General features: G+C 40.2%; 1 protein-coding gene across 1 annotated transcript in view; it reads right to left on the bottom strand.

The window, feature by feature from the left end:
• Positions 1-14587: 14587 nt before the first annotated feature.
• The window catches only part of LOC126424911 (NPC intracellular cholesterol transporter 2 homolog a-like), a 96502-nt gene continuing 91252 nt past the window's right edge, over positions 14588-19837 (bottom strand). Inside the window, exon 4 of the mRNA XM_050087753.1 lies at positions 14588-14843. Coding sequence (XP_049943710.1) covers positions 14760-14843 — 84 coding nt within the window. The 3' untranslated portion in view covers positions 14588-14759. The remainder of the gene's footprint in view (positions 14844-19837) is intronic.

Genomic DNA, 19837 nt, shown 5'->3' with positions numbered 1-19837 from the left:
CATAAGTGAAACATGCTCAAATAACTGAGTAATTATTCATTTCTGGACCCATATTCACATAGCCTTTTTTTCTTCTTTTTGTATGATGAATCTGTTCCTGCAGTTTTGCTGTCAAGCTCTGAAACACCTTGTATAAGGAGAAAAACAACTACCTTGGAGGAAATCACTGTTCCTTGTCTCACACTGCTTAGCTGCTGTTCTCTAATACTGGCAAAGTCAAGATATGTTTAATAAAAACATTAGACTTACATGTAATTTACATACTCAAGTCCAGATATTCTGATAAATTAGAAAATGAGTGGCTTATGACGTATTCATTTACTTTGCGTTTGAGTATACAGGGATATTCAATTTCCCACAATGTGTCTAATGTACTGTCGCTGACCAAAAAAACAGACACATCTCAAGGGTCACATGTGAGATGGGCAAATCATTGCAAGTTGAGTGAGCCAAGACAGGAAAGGAAAGGAAAGAAAGTACCTGCAAGTACTATTAGCCTTAACATGCACTTTATCCTTGGCTTTAGAGAGTATTCTTGGAATTAGAGTTGCAATCTAACAAAACTATGTCTCAGTAGTTTTAGTACAGTACATAAATAATGTAGTAAATTGTAGGATCACCAGTAGTATTGGTAGCACTGATACATAAAGACATGTAAATGAATGTGTGAGAGAAACTGGGAACCAAAGAGTTATCTTTGTTTTAGTTTACTTGGTTTGTACATAATTGGGGCCAATGATCTTGCCACAGTGGTAACACTAGTGCCCATCAAATCACTGAAGTTAAGTGCTGTTGAGCTTGGAAAGCACTTGAATAGGTGACCATCTGGTCTGCCAAGCATTGTTGGCAAGCGGTGTGCACTCAGCCCTTGTGAGGCCAATTGAGGGGCTGCTGGGTGGGAAAGTAATGTCTCCAGTCATGAAAACTTCACAACAGCTGGGAGAATGGTGTGCTGACCACATGCCCCTCCTTACCCACATCCAGTGATGCCTGTGGGCTGAGGATGACAGGGTGGTTAATCGGTACCATTGGGCCTTGAAGGTCTGTTTGGATAGAGTTTAGTTTACTTTGTACACAATTAGAACTGCACTTGATTCAGGTTCAGTTAATTGTGCATTTTATATGCTTACAAAATATAAATTGCATTTTATAAGCAATAAACATTAGCTGATCACGTAACCTCTGCACTTTCCTGTAACCAGTGCAATTACAAATATGTGTAATTCAGCCATCCATAAGAAGGGAAGTAAAGAAGAAGTTTCAAATTATTGACCAATATCACTAACTCCTACCTTCAATAAAATATTTGAAACAGCTACCCTATCACAACTCACAACATTTTTCTCAAGAGAAAAAATGCGTACCGGATTGCAGCATAGGTTTAGGAAAGACCTAAGCACGGCCACTGCTGTCACCAGTTTCTTCCGTGAAGTATATAGCAATATAGAATGGGGTATGCACAGAGCCAGAATATTCCTTGACCTGAGCAAAGCTATTGACTCAGTAAACCATGAGCTTCTGTTACAAAAACTGCGTGCGTACAATATCAATGATGTATCACAGAAACTTCTATTCAACTATCTGGTGAATCGGAAACAGTATACCAAACCTACAAATCAAATTGACAATAAGATCTTAACTTTTAAATCCACAAGTGAAACAGTGACACAGGGAGTCCCTCGAGGCTCAATTCTTGGCCCTTTCCTGTTTTTAGTATATATTAATGACGTTGTATACCCCATTAACTCGCACATTGTAAATTATGCTGATGACACCTCAGTTTTATTTCATGTTAAAGATTGTGAGGAACTGAAATTTTCAGCAAGTAATTCAGCAAGCAATTTTCATGCACAAGGATTAAAGGTCAATGTAAATAAATCCCAGATGTTAATATTTACAACTGGCTGCTCACATCACTCATGTTTAAATGACATATGCATCATAGTGGCAGAGGAAGCAAATGAGTGTAAATTTCTAGGGGTCCATGTGGACTCAAACCTGCAGTGGATTAGCCACATTAATGCTGTATGTAAAAAAGTCAGCAATAGGTTGTATCTTCTTAGCCAACTGTCCAAAATGGTGCCCACCCATCTGATTAAAAATGTGTATTATGGGACAATCTATCTTCACCTTAGCTACTGTACAGAAATATGGTGGTGTGCTGCAGACATCCACCTTAACAGAGTACTATTACTACAAAAAAGAGAGTTAAGGATTATACATGGACTAAGTTGGTTGGTTGGTTTGATTTTTAAATGCTCCAAACAGCGTGCTCATCGCTCCCCAAGGACTAGGCTATAAAGACTTTTGCTGTGATGTTTTCAGACAATACATGTACTTCACCATATACTCTTTGTATCTTTACAAATTAATTACTTTGTGGCATAGAGCACCATAAATATCGATATTTGTTCAGTGTATAAGTGTGCTATCTTTGAGGAGAGGGCTTTGGGAGGATGTTGGCCGCGAACGGCAGTTGGCCTCTGCACTTGTATCCATGTAGAAGCAAAGTGCTAATAAATCTGTATCTGAGAGAATTCTAGTTGTTTACCTACAACTATATCCTATTCCCTCACTGGTGACCCCGTTTTTTGTGTAATACTCGTCCGAGTTACTGCCCGAAGGTTATTTACGCACCTACTGCATCGGGTTTCTTCGCGATTGCGAGGGCCGTTGTTCAGCTTCAGACAATGGCCTTTCAGCACTCATCGCCGCCCGGATTTCAGCAACATCTCTCCAGCACTCCTGCCATCATAGTGGACATGCCGCAAGACTCTTCAGAATCCTTCAGTCCGAACATGCAGTGGAATTCATCGAGTGCCGCCAGTTTCTTCCAACCGCCAATGGTGGCGGACTCTGGCTTTGTTGGCCTAGACCTTTGCACGTATTCTCCACAGAGTGTTGTTCGGATCATTCCTACTCCTGTGTCGAATGCACAATTCGATACAGTTCATGGCATCGAGCAAAGTTTTGCTACTTTGGAAAATCCAGTAGTAAATCCAAACTCGAATCAGTTCCTGCCACGTATGTATCCTTCCATGCTGGCTAGTCAACAGGTGCTCAATGCTCGCCAAACAGCAAATATCACACCTAGTGTGCATTCTAGTGGACATGTGTGGGATCCTTGTGTTGCTTCTAATCAAGTCAACAATTCTGTGCTGGACAGTAATTACCCGGACATCTACAACCAGCCCCACCACTCACGGTTGAGTGAATACAGCGTGCATAACGGACATTCATTCACTGGCGTACTTAAGTACTTGTGGCTTCTCTCAGAGCTACCACGTCAATGAGAATGCACATTTTGACTATGATCCTCACACTGTTCGAGTGTCCATCGCTTCTCAGTTTGGCTAACACCAAACGTGTGCTGTGCTAAGAAATGTTTAAACTTATTTTTAGAGCTGCAATCTTGGACAAACAAGTGGCTAGTGGAGTGTGCCAAGTCTTCGAATTTGCAGACGGAACGTATGGAAATGCTGCTGCATCTCCGCAACATACACCAAGAGATGGCCTCCAAACAACAATGCCTCACGTCACTACAAGCAGATGACTCGTCGGCTACAGACAAGGTCAGTCCATGCCAATCTGGTGTTCCCATGCCCACGCATGTTAACGACAATGTTATGAACTCTGCAAACTGTGTCAGCACCCCCTCTTGTAATGACACCAAGAGATGGCCTCCAAACAACAATGCCTCACGTCACTACAAGCAGATGACTCGTCGGCTACAGACAAGGTCAGTCCATTCCAATCTGGTGTTCCCATGCCCACGCATGTTAACGACAATGTTATGAACTCTGCAAACTGTGTCAGCACCCCCTCTTGTAATGACAGTGTATGCCCGAGTGTTCATGTTCCTTGCGTTCCGAATGGACAATTAACTTGCCAAGCTCGTGGCAATGAACTACGACCATCTGCTGTTCAGCCACGCCCACTCGTGCCGTGCCTACAGCGCTCGTAGCAGCATGGCCCGCTACCAAGAACCAGTGTACCAACCTCACCCATGTTAACACGCGTGCGGCCTTTACACAGCCTACGAGTGGTTGGCACACTTGTACTTCTGTGCCCTCAGCGCCACAGCTTTGCCCATCCGCCACTGCCTGCTCCGCTTCATGGACATCTGACTGTCATGCCGCACCACGTATTGCAGTAGTCATTAATGGCACAGTTCATCGGTTATGGCTAACCGATGGGCCGCCCATATCACAATGCCCACGCCGCCTCAATTTATGAAAATTGCAAAAGAACAGTTAGATGATCTATTACAAAAGGGACTAATTGAACCTTCTTCCAGTTGCTGGGCTAGTCCTATCCTGTTTGACCAAAAGAAAGACGGTACTTGGCATATGGTCGGAGACTATAGGCGTTTAAATGCCCGCACCATTATTGAAAAATACCTGGTCCCACACATTGTAGACTTCAATCATGCGCTCGCAGGTGCAAAGTACTTCTCTGTTTTGGACTGTAAGCATGCACTTCATCAGATTCCTATGGCTCCGGAGGATATTGAAAAGACTGCCATAACCACTCCCTTCGGGCTGTTTCAATACAAATTTATGCTGTTTGGGTTGAAAAACGCCCCCCAAATGTGGCAGCGTTTCATCAATCAAACTTTATCCCATCTAGACTTTTGTTTCGTATACATGGACAACATATTGGTTTTTGCTTCTACTTTGGAACAGAGTGAGGAGTGTGTTCAAGTCGTGACAGATATTTTAGCAGCCGCTGGTATTGAACTGAACAATAAAAAGACTCAATTGCACCAGTCATCCGTCACATTCCTAAGTTATGTTGTGTCGTCGGACGGTCTGACACCACCGCAGGACAAGATCAAGCCTATTGGCAGTTCGACTGCTAGGGCTGTGAGGAGTGAAACCTCAAAAAGATTGGCCACTCGAATTAGATGAATGCGGAGAAGAAGCAGTGCTCGGCAGAGAAGCATGCTGTGGAGAATCAATACCCGAATGTATGGTATGAGAAGATGGATGGCCACTCAAAGCAGGAGTGGGAGATGCCAGGCCCCCAGACCTATAGGGAATTATGCAGGTTCATCAGAACAGTTAATTATTCCCGTAAACATTTGCCAGCCACTTTTGTGGTGCAGGCTCCTCTCACAGATGCTCTCACTGGCCCACAAACCTCTGGCACCTGCCAGGTCCCATGGACACCAGACATGGACAAGGCATTTAACGAACTCAAACAGCTGTTGGCCTCTGGTGCCACTATTGCTCACCCACATGCGGACACCACAATTTTTGTCACTACTGACGCTTGTGACAATGCTGTCGGCGCAGTACTGAGTCAGACAAAATGATGTTATGACTCCCCCTGCAGTTTTTCTCAAAAAAGCTAAACAATGCGCAGAAGAAATACTCAGCATTCGACAGAGAATTACTTGCAGTTTATGAGGACATAAGACAATTCAGAACTGATGTTGAGGGACAAGATTTCTGTGTGCTCACTAATCACAAGCTGTTGGTTCCTGCCATAAAAAAATCCTGCGGCTGATCCACCCCCACGACACTTTCGTCACATCGATTACATCTTGCAATTTACAAATGAGATTCGTTACATCCGAGGAGTGGAGAATGTGGTTGCTGATTTTCTCTCACGCATTGGTGCTGTCACAACCTTAATTGACTTAACGGACCTACCTCGGTTGCAATCAGCAGACCCCAATACCATGCAGTTAATTTCGGACCACAGCTCCTCTCTCCAGCCGGTACGCTCTACTTTCCCTGGCATATCTGACTTAGTGTGGTGTAATGAATCGACTGGTATGTTGCAGCCATTCATTCCTAAGCCCCTTCAATGCCAGGTCTTTGACAAACTACACACATTAGCACACCCTGGTGTCAAAGCTTCCACCCATCTGGTAGCTAAACGGTTTGTCTGGAGAGACATGCACCACGATTGTCAGTCTTGGGCCAGGGCATGCGTGTTGTGTCAACAGAACAAAGTTTCCAGGCACACTTCCCCACCCCTTGGCTGTTTTGCCCAACCTCCAGGTCGGTTTCACTATTTTCATGTGGACCTCGTGGGCCCTTTGCCCCCCTCCGAGGGTTTCCGTTACTTATTTACAGCTATTGACAGGATGACTCGGTGGGCTGAGGCTGTGCCTATTCCAAACATTACCTCTGAGACAGTAAGTCGAGCATTCTTAGATATGTGGATCTCTAGATTTGGCTCACCTGTTTACCTCACCACTGACCAGGGACGACAATTCGAGTCTTCAGTTTTCTCCGACTTATGTATAATGTGTGGTATTGTCAAAATTCATACTTCTGCATACCACCCCCAAAGCAGTGTGTTTGTCGAGCGATGGCATCACACCTTAAAGTCTGCCTTGCGTTGCCATGACTCACTATGGACAGAAGCACTGCCCTTCGTGCTTCTTGGCCTTCATGTGACTTTCAAGGAAGACCTCAAAGGTTCTGTAGCCGAGTTTGTGTATGGCCAACCTCTGGTTTTTCCTGGAGAATTAGTCACTCCCACCCCACTTCTATGGCCCTCTGAACTCTCTTCACTTCTCAAGCGAGTGAGCTTGCTCTGCAGCAAAATTCAGCTGCCACCTCCGGCTACTCGTACACCTCCGTGCATGTACGTACCACGCACGCTAGACTCTTGTGAGTACGTGTTTCTCAGAGACGACTCAATCAAAGCTCCGCTTCAGTCGCCCTACACAAGTCCTTACAAGGTCGCCAAACACTCCGAGAATAACATGGATCTCCTCATAAAAGACTCTGTAACCACGGTCTCACTCAGCCGACTGAAACCAGCTTTCATTGAGCCTCAGGTGAACCTCCCTGATTCTGCCCCTATTTATTCCACTCCTGCTTCAAGCGGCCATCCATCTTCTCATACCATACATTCGGGTATTGATTCTCCACAGCGTGCTTCTCTGCCGAGCACTGCTTCTTCTCTGCGTTCATCTAATTTGAGTGGCCAATCTTTTCGAGGTTTCACTCCTCACAGCCCTCACAGTCGAACTGCCAACCACTCAGATTCTACCATTGTGTTACCATCTTCTTGTGACAGCTCTTTGTCACGCCGTTCAATCCACGCTGGCTCCTCGTTGCCTTTGGTCACGCTCCCTTGTCCATCAGCTGATCGCCCGAGGTTGTCGCCTGCACAGTCCAGTGCACCTGCCACCCCCCTCTTCACAGATGCTTCCCCCAGCCATGGCTTTCCCACACCTCCCTGCCTCCCTACCATTGCTCGTACAGGTGCCACCCAAGAATTCACAAGACATGTACACCCTGATGACATACATAAGTTATCTGTTGTCGTAGATGGTGATGGGGTGTGTGTGGTACTCACATGTGACAATGTTGAGGGAGGAAGTGCAGAAACTCGTGTGCTGTGCCGCTTTAAATTGAGCATAAGTGCTGCGTGTGGCAATTTATGTGCCTTTGTTAGGCCTTCTGGCAAAGTGATTCTCCGCCTGCCGGCTGACGAAGTGCTACACCTCCACTCCAGGATGGGACGTCGTCTTCAGCCGTCGGCGTCGCATGCTGACTTCGCCTCGACGTACCGGGTTTCACCCCCCAGTCTCCTACCAGTCAACCGCTTCCACCTGATGCAGAAGAACTGTATGTTACCGTCCTAACTTCTCAACCCCCCCCCCCCCCCCCATTCACAGGGACGTACTCCATACTGTGCGGGGAAGGGGGGCTATGTGGCGTAAAGTGCCATAAATATAGATATTTGTTCAGTGTATAAGTGTGCTGTCTTTGAGGAGAGGGCTTTGGGAGGATGTTGGCCACGAACGGCAGTTGGCCTCCGGACTTGTATCTGTGTAGAAGCGAAGTGCTAATAAATCTGTATCTGAGAGAATTCTAGTTGTTTACCTACAACTATATCCTATTCCCTCAGCTTTGTCTCACAGAAAACTGAAGTAACTAAATGTAGTAATATACATGACCACAACACCAGGTCCAAAGAGAATTACTACCGGTATAAAAAATAATTGGCTGCAAAAAGATGTAATGTATTTTGACAGACATCAATTTATTGTTGAATTACTACCTGTAAGGCTAATATCTAAATGTATTTAATGTTTGTAGCTGTACTTTATGCTTGAAAAAGCCATCATATTGATGACTCCACACAAAAATTCTAGATAAATAAATAAACTTTTGATGCAAGTATAGTTTACAAGCACAAACATAAAAAATCTCTATAATTATTACTGTTATTTTGTAGGCGACAGAAAGTCTATTATTAACATCAAAACCAAGAGTTTCCTTTCATTACTGATAAGTGCAAAAGTTGTTTATGAATAGGAGAAACAGATTTTGTATAAGCTTGGTCAAGTATTGAAAGGATATTTGATACGTTTTTGTTTCTTGAAATTTTACTTTTTTTGAGGAAATTGCATTTTCTAATACTATGTGATAAATCTGTATTTCTTTTTATTATTTTACTACAACTTCCCTCTGTTTCATGTTAAAAATCAACAATTTTTTAATAAAACCTGAATTAAACATTGACAGTTTCAATTTTGCTTTAAATACTGTTTATTTTTAAGTAACAGATGAGAGAATAACTACACTCCTGGAAATGGAAAAAAGAACACATTGACACCGGTGTGTCAGACCCACCATACTTACTCCGGACACTGCGAGAGGGCTGTACAAGCAATGATCACACGCACGGCACAGCGGACACACCAGGAACCACGGTGTTGGCTGTCGAATGGCGCTAGCTGCGCAGCATTTGTGCACCGCCGCCGTCAGTGTCAGCCAGTTTGCCGTGGCATACGGAGCTCCATCGCAGTCTTTAACACTGGTAGCATGCCGCGACAGCGTGGACGTGAACCGTATGTGCAGTTGACGGACTTTGAGCGAGGGCATATAGTGGGCTTGCGGGAGGCCGGGTGGACGTACCGCCGAATTGCTCAACACGTGGGGCGTGAGGTCTCCACAGTACATCGATGTTGTCGCCAGTGGTCGGCGGAAGGTGCACGTGCCCGTCGACCTGGGACAGGACCGCAGTGACGCACGGATGCACGCCAAGACCGCAGGATCCTACGCAGTGCCGTAGGGGACCGCACCGCCACTTCCCAGCAAATTAGGGACACTGTTGCTCCTGGGGTATCGGCGGGGACCATTCGCAACCGTCTCCATGAAGTTGGGCTACGGTCCCGCACACCGTTAGGCCGTCTTCCGCTCACGCCCCAACATCGTGCAGCCCGCCTCCAGTGGTGTCGCGACAGGCGTGAATGGAGGGACGAATGGAGACGTGTCGTCTTCAGCGATGAGAGTCGCTTCTGCCTTGGTGCCAATGATGGTCGTATGCGTGTTTGGCGCCGTGCAGGTGAGCACCACAATCAGGATTGCATATGACCGAGGCACACAGGGCCAACACCTGGCATCATGCGGTGGGGAGCGATCTCCTACACTGGCCGTACACCACTGGTGATCATCGAGGGGACACTGAATAGTGCACAGTACATCCAAACTGTCATCGAACCCATTGTTCTACCATTCCTAGACCGGCAAAGGAACTTGCTGTTCCAACAGGACAATGCACATCTGCATGTATCCCGTGCCACCCAATGTGCTCTAGAAGGTGTAAGTCAACTAACCTGGCCAGCAAGATCTCCGGATCTGTCCCCCATCGAACATGTTTGGGACTGGATGAAGCGTCGTCTCATGCGGTCTGCACGTCCAGCACGAACGCTGGTCCAACTGAGGCGCCAGGTGGAAATGGCATGGCAAGCCATTCCACAGGACTACATCCAGCATCTCTACGATCGTATCCATGGGAGAATAGCAGCCTGCCTTGCTGCGAAAGGTGGATATACACTGTGCTAGTGCCGACATTGTGCATGCTCTGTTGCCTGTGTCTATGTGCCTGTGGTTCTGTCAGTGTGATCATGTGATGTATCTGACCCCAGGAATGTGTCAATAAAGTTTCCCCTTCCTGGGACAATGAATTCACGGTGTTCTTATTTCAATTTCCAGGAGTGTATGTAGAACAAAACTGGTCTGTGGGTTAAGCAGTCCTTATATATTCTGATTCAGTTTCTAAATGGTTCACCACTTCATTTTCTAGGGAAATCTGTTAAGTAACTGATAGCATATGCAGACAAAGAAATTGAAATTAGCTAATGCCTGACAGGTATGCAACACATCAACATACAGGTAAATGGTTACATAGTAATACCATGCCTAGTTGTCTAAACTTGTTTAAAGTTCATTAAATGTAAATGAACTATACAAGCAAACTTGATTCTGTTGTGATGTCAAGTCATTAGTAACATCAGAAAAAACATGTCAATCAATTAAAGAAGATTGGTGAAGATGAATACATCCATGAGAGTTAAGAGGCACAATAACAGATAAGTAGCTTTAGAAACCATCAGGGTTGTGGAACAACTTGGCCTACACACTAAGTTAGGCAAATGTTAGAAATTTTGTTGATTATTAACTGCTGTTCAATCTCTATAAACTAATTGCACTTACTCAAGAGAACTGTAATTTATTAAAATTTGCACCAAAGCTTTTAATTTGAAATAATGCTGTTTCCTCATTTGTACTAAATAACTGATGTTTAGATTCTGCTGTTGGTTTAATATCTGCATGACCACACAAAAATTTGTGATAGAACACTTGATGAAGCAAGCTCAGATCTTATTACTTCCTCTCTTGTTTTGCCATGTGCCTCCTTAAAATCATTTTTTCATTTTTGACCAATTATCATTAACATACGTAAGTATAATCAGCATTTTCATAAATGAGAAAGGTTGTCCCTCACTTTTAGAGAATATAGCACCAGATCTAATTTTGTGCTTAGTTTCATGTATGTAATTGATTTTCTAATTTATTTTGACTATTCCTAGTTAATATCTTTTGTTATAGGGTGAATTCAGTAATTGTTTTGTAACTTAAATTTTATTGTTGTCTTATAAACAAATATAAATTATATACTAAATATAAACATTTGGAAGACGAATCTCTGGAATTCTTTAAGTATTTATTTTGAAGACTTGTTATCAAAGCCAGCCCTTAATAAATTCCAAAGTAATTACCAGTTTTGACAAAAGTATTATTTGTGTAACAATATCTGGTAGTTTCATCATTTAAACAAATAATACGGCTTAAAATTTTTAGAAGAAACTGTTAAAAAGACTGAATTTTTCTATATATTCAGTTAATTGAATGTGTTATGTTTTAATTGTAATTAATGTAACATAAACATTGAACAATGGATAGTTACAGTACCCATTATTGTGATTATATATAAAGGCCCAATTTGTTGTCTTGATACAGTCAGTCCCTGGCTGATTTTCAGATGAGAAACCTGTGTTGGTTAGGTCAACAACAATACATCATCTTAACAGTGTAATAAGTGTAATGCAATTAGGCCATGTGTCAAAACAGTGACAGTGTCTGTTCAATGCATACCATATTATTCTGCAAGTGCAGTGAAGTGTGTGGTTAGGTTTTTACTGCTCTTAGATATTCTCTAGTAAACTATTGTAGCAGTATGCTGATGTCTGCAGCCTGTTAACTGGCCAGATAACTGTGTAGTATTGGGGAGGGGGGGTTGTGAATGGTGAAAGTAAAGAATTGTGAAATGCAACTTTGCTCTTCTGTTTGCTACATCATTTACAGTAATAAGTGTTGAACTTCCATCATAAACAGCACAACACTACACTACAGACATCCTGCATCCTCACGTGTTACCTCTTATGTGACAATATCTTGATGTCATTTTTCAACAGGACAATGCTCTTCAACGCCCCATTGAAAGAAGGATCTCTAGATCTGTCCCCAGTGGAATGTGTATGAGACCAGTTTGGGTGTTGACTTCATCGCAGTGCCAGTATCCAGGGTATCAAGGGCCAGAGGATACAACCACTTTATGACACCAAATCTGTGGATGAATACAGGCCAGGAGGGTGTGACAGCACAGTCGGCTCATACTGCCAAGTTCTTTGTAAATTTGATCCGAATTTCTAATCATTGAATTAACGTCACATATCCTCTAAACCCGTGAAGCGTCATTTCAATTCCTCCTCCCATTCTGGGTGCTTCCCTTTTTTGCAGGCATTGTATTTGTATTGATTCAATCATTTTTTCTATTACATGCTGTATTTATGTTTATAGCTTTATAATAATGTGAAAATATTCACATACAGTACATGTAGACCTGCATGTAAATATTTATACTTATATTTAATTATGCATTGCAGTATTAGTACTTTATTTTACCTGTAGATGTCTAAATGAACTATTTGTTGAAGCTAGAATGAGGAGGAATAGCTAGTATCTGATGTTACTATACAACTGTAGAAACTCCTGCTAGCAGTGTATATCTACATCTACATGGATGCTCCACAAATCACATTTAAGTGCCTGGTGGAGGGTTCATCAAACCATCTTCACAATTTTTCTCTGTTATTCCAATCTCAAACAGCACACAGAAAAAAACACCTATATCTTTCCATGCAAGCTCTGATTTCCCTTATTTCATTATGATGATCATTTTCACTATTTAGGCTGGCATCAACAAAATATTTTTGCGTTCGGAGGAGAAAGTTGGCGATTGAAATTTTGTGACAAAATTTTGCAGCAACAAAAAATGCCTTTGTTTTAGTGATGCCCACCCCAAATCCTGTATCATTTCAGTGACACACTCTCCTCTATTTTGCGATAATACAAAATGTGCTGCTCTCCTTTGAACTTTCTCAATGTAGCCCATTAGTTCTATCTGGTAAGGATTCGAGACCACACAACAGTACTCCAAAAGAGGACAGACAAGCATAGTGTAGGCAGTCTCTTTAGTAGATCTGTTGCATTTTCTGGTGTTGTGACAATAAAATGTAGTTTTTGGTTTGCCTTCCCCACAACATTTTTTATGTGTTCTTTCAATTTAAGTTGTTCATAATTGTAATTCTAGGTATCTAGTTGAATTTACAGCCATCAAATTTGAATTATCATGTAACCAAAGTTTAATTGATTCCTTTTGGCACTCATGTGGGTGACCTCACTTTTTTCATTATTTAGTGTCAACTGCCAATTTTTGCACCCTACAGATATCTTTTTTGAATCAGTTTGTGTTGATATTCTAATGACTATGTCACATGATGAATGACAACATCACCTGAAAACAACCTAAGACAGCCACTCAGGTTGTCTCCTAAATTGTTATACAGATAAGGAACAGATGAAAGCCTATAACTCTACCTTGGGGAACACTAGAAAGTTGTTCTGTTTTACCCAATGACTTTCTGTCAAGTACTATGATCTCTCCGACAGGAAATCATGAATCCAGTCACATAACTTAGACGATATCCCATAAGCACGCAATTTCATTACAAGCTGCTTGTGTGTATTTGATGATGTCCTCAACTCATTCAGCTGCAATGGTCTGAATGTTGAAGGAATTCATTACATGCAACTTCACATGACACAGGAAGAAAAAGTGAACATAAATATAAAATTTAATAAATATGATGGACAACAAATACAACAAGTGGATTCTGCCAAATTCTTGGGTGAGTACACTAGCGGCAAATTCTACTGACGCTACCCTATCCTAGATCTAGAGTTAATATTTCATTCCACAACTTTTGCATTATGCATGATTCATCATCCTCTTCACATAAGAGGGTGTAAGAGGTGCTTAAGATATTTTCATGCATTGCTATGTTATTACGTCAATGTTTATAGGCATTATCAGTGATGCTCAACTGAGAATTAATAATGCCATGTTTCACTATTGGGACGTAAACTTGGCCAGAAGATGTAAACAGTGTGAAATAAGACTTGTCCAACCAAGCGCCCTTCTTCTGTTATTTGATAGTCTAGGTTTTGTGCCTTAAAACAGGACTTATGTAGCAACCAGACTAGCTTCACCCTTGTGCAGAAATGCTCAGGCAAGAAAGTTTTCAATTCTTCAACAACCCAGATCAAAAGAAAATTGAAAGCGTACCTTTTGCAAAATACATTCTACTAAAATGGTGAAGTTTTTACCATAAATTTGTGTAGTTTTAGTGTACATCTGTGATGCCCCATTAGTGCAAGCATAAATATAAATTATTTTTTTGTGAGCGATATTAAATTCATTTTCAACTGTTAAGATATTACTAATATGAATGCCTTGTAGTGTGTGTATAAATATTATTTCCAAGGTCGTGCTTTATTTTGAACCTTGTTTATTTTCATGTGTTACAATGTAACATTAGTTTATATGAGTACTACTATGACTGTCATACTGCACCCTACTGTTTCCATAACTGCAAATTTTATGTAAAAATACTTACTCATTCAATATCTGAGCAGTTCTGATGCTTTTGGGCTTAGGGGGATGCATAATAAAATCAAATAGTAAAGGAAGCAATATGCATGATAATTATGTATAACTGCCTGTTGTTGATTCATGAGGATTCAGTTGTTTTAAATCAAACAACATACTAAATTTCAAAGATTTACTTCAGTTCTTCTTGTAATGGCTCATTTGAGACAAAGAATTTCAGCATACATTAACAAAGTCACTATATGTTTGAAATTTAGAAACTTCATAAAAGTAAAGTAAATTGTAAACATAAATTTATAAAATTTAATACTGCAAAAGTGGTTTATGCATTGTTTTGGCCTTGAAAACTGTTTTTGATTTATATTCATGGGAAATAGAAACATGTCATTTGAAGAAATTCTTGTCAGACAGAGAGTACTAGTGCTTTCGGTAAAAGGTTCATTACTATCTGGTTTTGGACTATGCTTTGATATGTGTTTTGAGTTTTTTCAGCGAATTTCACATGGAATTTTTACGCAACAAATAACCTTCCCTTTACCATCCAGCAGTTTCCACAGCACAACAACAGGTATCTGCAATGAAAAATGTGAAAAAATTATAGATTAGATATGCAGTGCTGTTAAACTATTATGACAAAGGGTTAGAGACAGTATTTCATGCAACTGGAATTACTATTTTCGGTATTGTTAGTAGAATTCGCTGTGTAATTGTTCTACTTGGCTAGTTACATATACAAAGATAGTTAGATATATTTTGTTCTCGAAACTCATGCTTGTTATGTGGGAATATAAGTAACAATGGTTATATGAAATAGTTCTCACAACAGATACCTTTGATAGATATAATCATATTCAGTGGTTAACATTGCAACAAGTGGGACTTACATAAGCTAAGAAAGCTTGTTCTAAAAAAAAGGGACAGACATAACAATCAAATAAATCATTTTCTAAAATATGTTAGTGAAATGCAAATTATTATTTTTGGAAAGCAAATTTTAGACACCTTTGCTAGCATGTATGGGAACAATAGAGTTATCAGTTTTTTGCAAAATTAAAATCAGGAATTGTTATGGAACAAACATCCTTGTTACAAACTATAAACTTCTATTATTGGGGAAAATATTGGTTTTGGACATTTTTGTGTTAAATTGTAATAATTTGCAATCATTTACAATGACAAATTGTCATGTTTGTTCAATAATTTAAGGAATTAATAAATTATAGGTGGAAGGATCTTTTATTGATACAATATTAGTCGAGATATGAATTGTAAAAATGAAAATTCGTAACTTTAAAGCTCATTACTAAACATTGATCCAATGAAAAATATTTCTTCTTGTAAGTGTGACGTCATGTAAAGTGCATGTAAATGTTGCATAACATGTTAATGTATCTGTTAGTTCCTTTAACTGCTGGCTATCATGTTGCACAAGTGTTTGAAATAGTAATCAATTTCAAGTCAGTCCCAGAAGAACTTTGAGTTATGAATTCTGCAGTGGTAGTTGAGTTGAGAACAGTGCACATATTAAAAAGGAATAAAATATAGTTTATTACTATCTGCAAGGGAAAACCTTGACCTAAAATGAGTATTTGCAGCAACCCAGAAACCTGCATAAAATGGAATGTGTGTAGAGGTCTGAGTCAGAGTGTGGAGTATGGAATGTCAAAAGTTTGAACATGGCAGGGAAACTAGAAAATCTGAAAAAGAAAATGCTAAGGCTCAGTCTATGTATGGTGGGGACCAGTGAAGTGAAATGGAAAGAAGACAAGGATTTTTGGTCATATGAGTGTAGGGTAATATCAATAGCAGCAGAAGATGACATAATGGAAGTAGGACTTGTTATGAATAGAAAAGTATGGCAGAGAGTGAGTTACTGTGATTGGTTCAGTGATAGGGTTGTTCTGATTAGAATCAACAACAAACCAATGCTGAAAACAATAGTTCAGATATACATATCGAAACTGCAAACAGAAGATGAAGAGATGGAGAAAATGTATGAGGATATTGAAAGGGTAATTCAGTACATAAAGGGAGATGAACATCTGACAGTCATGGAAGATTGGACAAGAGAATATGGGCTTGGTAATAGGAATGTGAGAGGAGAAAAACTTATTGAGTTCTGAAATAAATTTCACATATTAATAGGTAATACTCTATTCCTGAATTACAAGAGGAGGAGGTATTCTAGGAAAAAGGCTGGGAGGTACAGGAAGCTTACATTTAGGTCAGGTAGAGATTCCAAAATCAAGTATTGTATTGTAAGACATGCCCAGGAACATATATAGGCTCAGCTCACGATTTAGTATTGATGAAAGCAGGCTGAAGCTTAAGAGATGAGTCAGAAAGAATCAATGTGCAAAGAAGTGGGATATGGAAGTACTAAGGGGTGAAGAGGTACATTTCAAGTTCTCTGAGGCTACAGATACTGTGATAATGAATAGCTCAGTATGCAGTTCAGTTGAAGAGGAATGGGCATCTCTAGAAAGGGCAATCACAGAAGTTGGAAACAAAAATGTAAGTACAAGGAAGGTAAGGGCGAAAAAACTTTGCCTAACAGAAGAAATACTTCAGTTGGTTAGCAAAAGAAGGAAGTATGAAAATGTTCAGGGAAATTCAGGAATATAGAACTACAGGTCACTTAGGAATCAAATAAATAGGAAGTACAGGGAAGCTAAGGTAAATGGCCACATGAAAAATGTGAAGAAATCAGAAAAGAAATGATTGTCCAAAGAACTAACTCAACATATATAAAAGTCAAAATGGTCTTCTGTGAGATTAAAAACAAGGGTGATAACATTAAGAGTGCACTAGGAGTTCCACTGTTAAATGCAGAGGAGAGAGTGGATAGGTGGAAAAAGTACATTGAAGACCTCAGTGAGGGGGAGGGCTTGTTCGATGATGTGATGGAAGAAGAATCAAGAGTCAATACAGAAGAGATAGGGGATCCAGTGGTAGCATCAGAATTTTAAAGACCTTTGGAAGGCTTAAGACCAAATAAGAAAGAAGGGACAGATGATATTCTATTAGAATTTCTAAAATCATTGGGGGAAGTGTCAAAAAACCACTATTCACATTGGTGTGTAGAATGTACAAGACTGAAACTATACCATTAGACTGGGGAATCCAAGTTACTGAGAAAAATAATATACAGAAGATTGGAAAAGAGAACTGAGGATCCATTAGATGACAATCAATTTGGTTTTTAGGAAAGGTAGTGGCACCAAAGAGGCAGTTCTGATGCTTGATAATGGATCAAGACTAAAGTTAAATGAAGACACATTCATAGGATTTGTTGACCTGAGAAAAGTGTTCAACGATGCCAAATGGTGCAAGATGTTCAAAATTCTGAAAAAAATAGGAGTAAAATAGGGAAAGATGGATACAACAATTTAGAGGGAAAAATAAGACTGGAAGATCAAGAACAAAGTAATCTTTTGACCCTACTGTTCAATCTATACACTGAAGAGGTAGTAAACGAAATAAAAGGGAGGGTCATGTGGATGAACTTAAGATGTAATTCTATAGAAAGAACACAACACTTTTAGGAATAGTGTTCTTCTTCCTTTAATATCTAAAAGTTGACTCACAGCAACAACAAAAACTTCAAAGAGTAAAAACATGGAAAACAAAAGAAACTCTTAGGAACAAAAGAAATTCACAACACAGAACCAAGCACCACCATAGGAGAGGAGATGAAAGACAGTTCTGATTTATTTACTTTAACGGGTCAGGAATGGAATTAAAAGTCAGAGCGAAAGCGTATCAGTGATAAGATTCATTGATGTCACTGCTCTCCTCAGTGAAAGTGAAGAACAATTACATGATATGTTGAATGGAATGAACTGTCTAATGAGTACAGAAAATGGACTGGGAGTAAACTGAGGAAAGATGAAACTAACGATAAGTACCAGAAATGAGTACAGTGAGAAACTTTACATCAGAGTAGGGGATCATGAAGCAGATGAAGTCAAGGAATATGGTCATGGAAATGACAGAATCCAGTTAATTTTTGCCCACTGCATATGATCCTGTTCATTGCACATGAAAAGGGTTGTGGATGCCAAGTTACACTTGGGGCCTGAAGAAAGCACCACTTGATGTCCAAAGTGGTAGCATGTGTTAAAAAGAATAAACAACATGGATTCAAATACAGCTGCTGATTTTGTTATCATTATTCAAGAAAGTCAAGTATTGTGATACCTAAGTAACAAAATAACACATGATGGATGGACCAAGGAGGACATCAAAAGCAGACTAACACTGGCAAAAAGGCCATTCCTGGCCAAGAAAAGTCTACTGGTATCAAACACAGGCCTTAATTTGAGGAAGAAATTTCTGAGAATATATGTTTGGAGCACAGCATTGTATGGTAGTGAAACATGGAATTTAGAGAAATGAGAACAGAAGAGAATTGAAGCATCTGATATGCAGTGCTTACAGAAGAATGTTGAAAATTAGATGGACTGATAAGGTAGGAAATGAGGTAGAAATGAGGTGGTTTTCTGGAAGCTTGGCAAGGAAAAGAATATATGGAAAGCACTGACAAGAAGAAATAACAGGATGATAGACATCTGTTAAGACATCAGGGTCTCTATCTACAAAAATTTAAGATTATATTTAAAAACATATTTAAAAACAAATGGTAAGTCACATCATCTTTGTTTTTAAATATAAAATTTAAGATTAGTAATTTTATTTTAATTGTGTAACTTCCATAAACTTCAATAATATGCTATGTGTGTAAACCCGCATCCTGAGGAAAACAATCCATTTAGGCTTGTGAAATTGTATGAGGGTATTCAATTAAGAATGATCATAAATAATATTCTGTTATCTTAATGTGTAACAAACACACAGTACTAGTTTCATCATTGGCATTCTTGGTACCTTCCTCTGAGAAGCACACTAGCTGAGACACTTTCCATATTGTCTACTGCAACAGGGGAGGTGATCACATGATGAACAATGTACAGCTTTGAAATTCTCCTTTCACCTCAATGGATCTTCAACTTAGGCCAATGCAAAGTTGCAGGTCACCTATGGATAGTCTGTCATTACATACTGCACAGCTTGAAAATGGTTTGAATTGTTTAAAGAGAGGAGGCAATCAGTTTCAAAGGAAGGGGTCTTGGTGTTCCAGTTACTGCTCTTGTGGAATGAAACATCAACACAGCTGCTGTCATTCTGAGACAGGATTAATGAATGTCCTTCTGAATACTTTCTGAAATACTGAAAATTTCACTGGGTGTCACCCATGTGTTGGTGACCGAAAATGTACACATGAGACATGTTTCTGTGTGGTGGGTGCCAAGACCGCTGATTCACAAATAAAAAGACATTCACATGCAAGTCTGCATAAAGTTGAAGCTGATGTTAAAAGAGGATTCAAAGTTTCTTTCAAAGGTAATCCCTGCTGATGAAACGGGGGTGCATCATATTGATCTTAGTGCAAATAGTAAAGCTCAGTGTGAGGGTCTCTTTCGTCACCAACTCCCAAAAAACAAAAAGTGATTGCTCTGCTGGGAAAGTTCTGGTCTCCTCACTTTTCGATGATATTTGCCAGAAA

Source organism: Schistocerca serialis, chromosome 10, assembly GCF_023864345.2.
Source record: "Schistocerca serialis cubense isolate TAMUIC-IGC-003099 chromosome 10, iqSchSeri2.2, whole genome shotgun sequence".
NCBI lineage: Eukaryota > Metazoa > Arthropoda > Insecta > Orthoptera > Acrididae > Schistocerca > Schistocerca serialis.
Note: the sequence above shows the minus strand (reverse complement) of the source record. Positions and strands in the feature narration are given on the sequence as shown.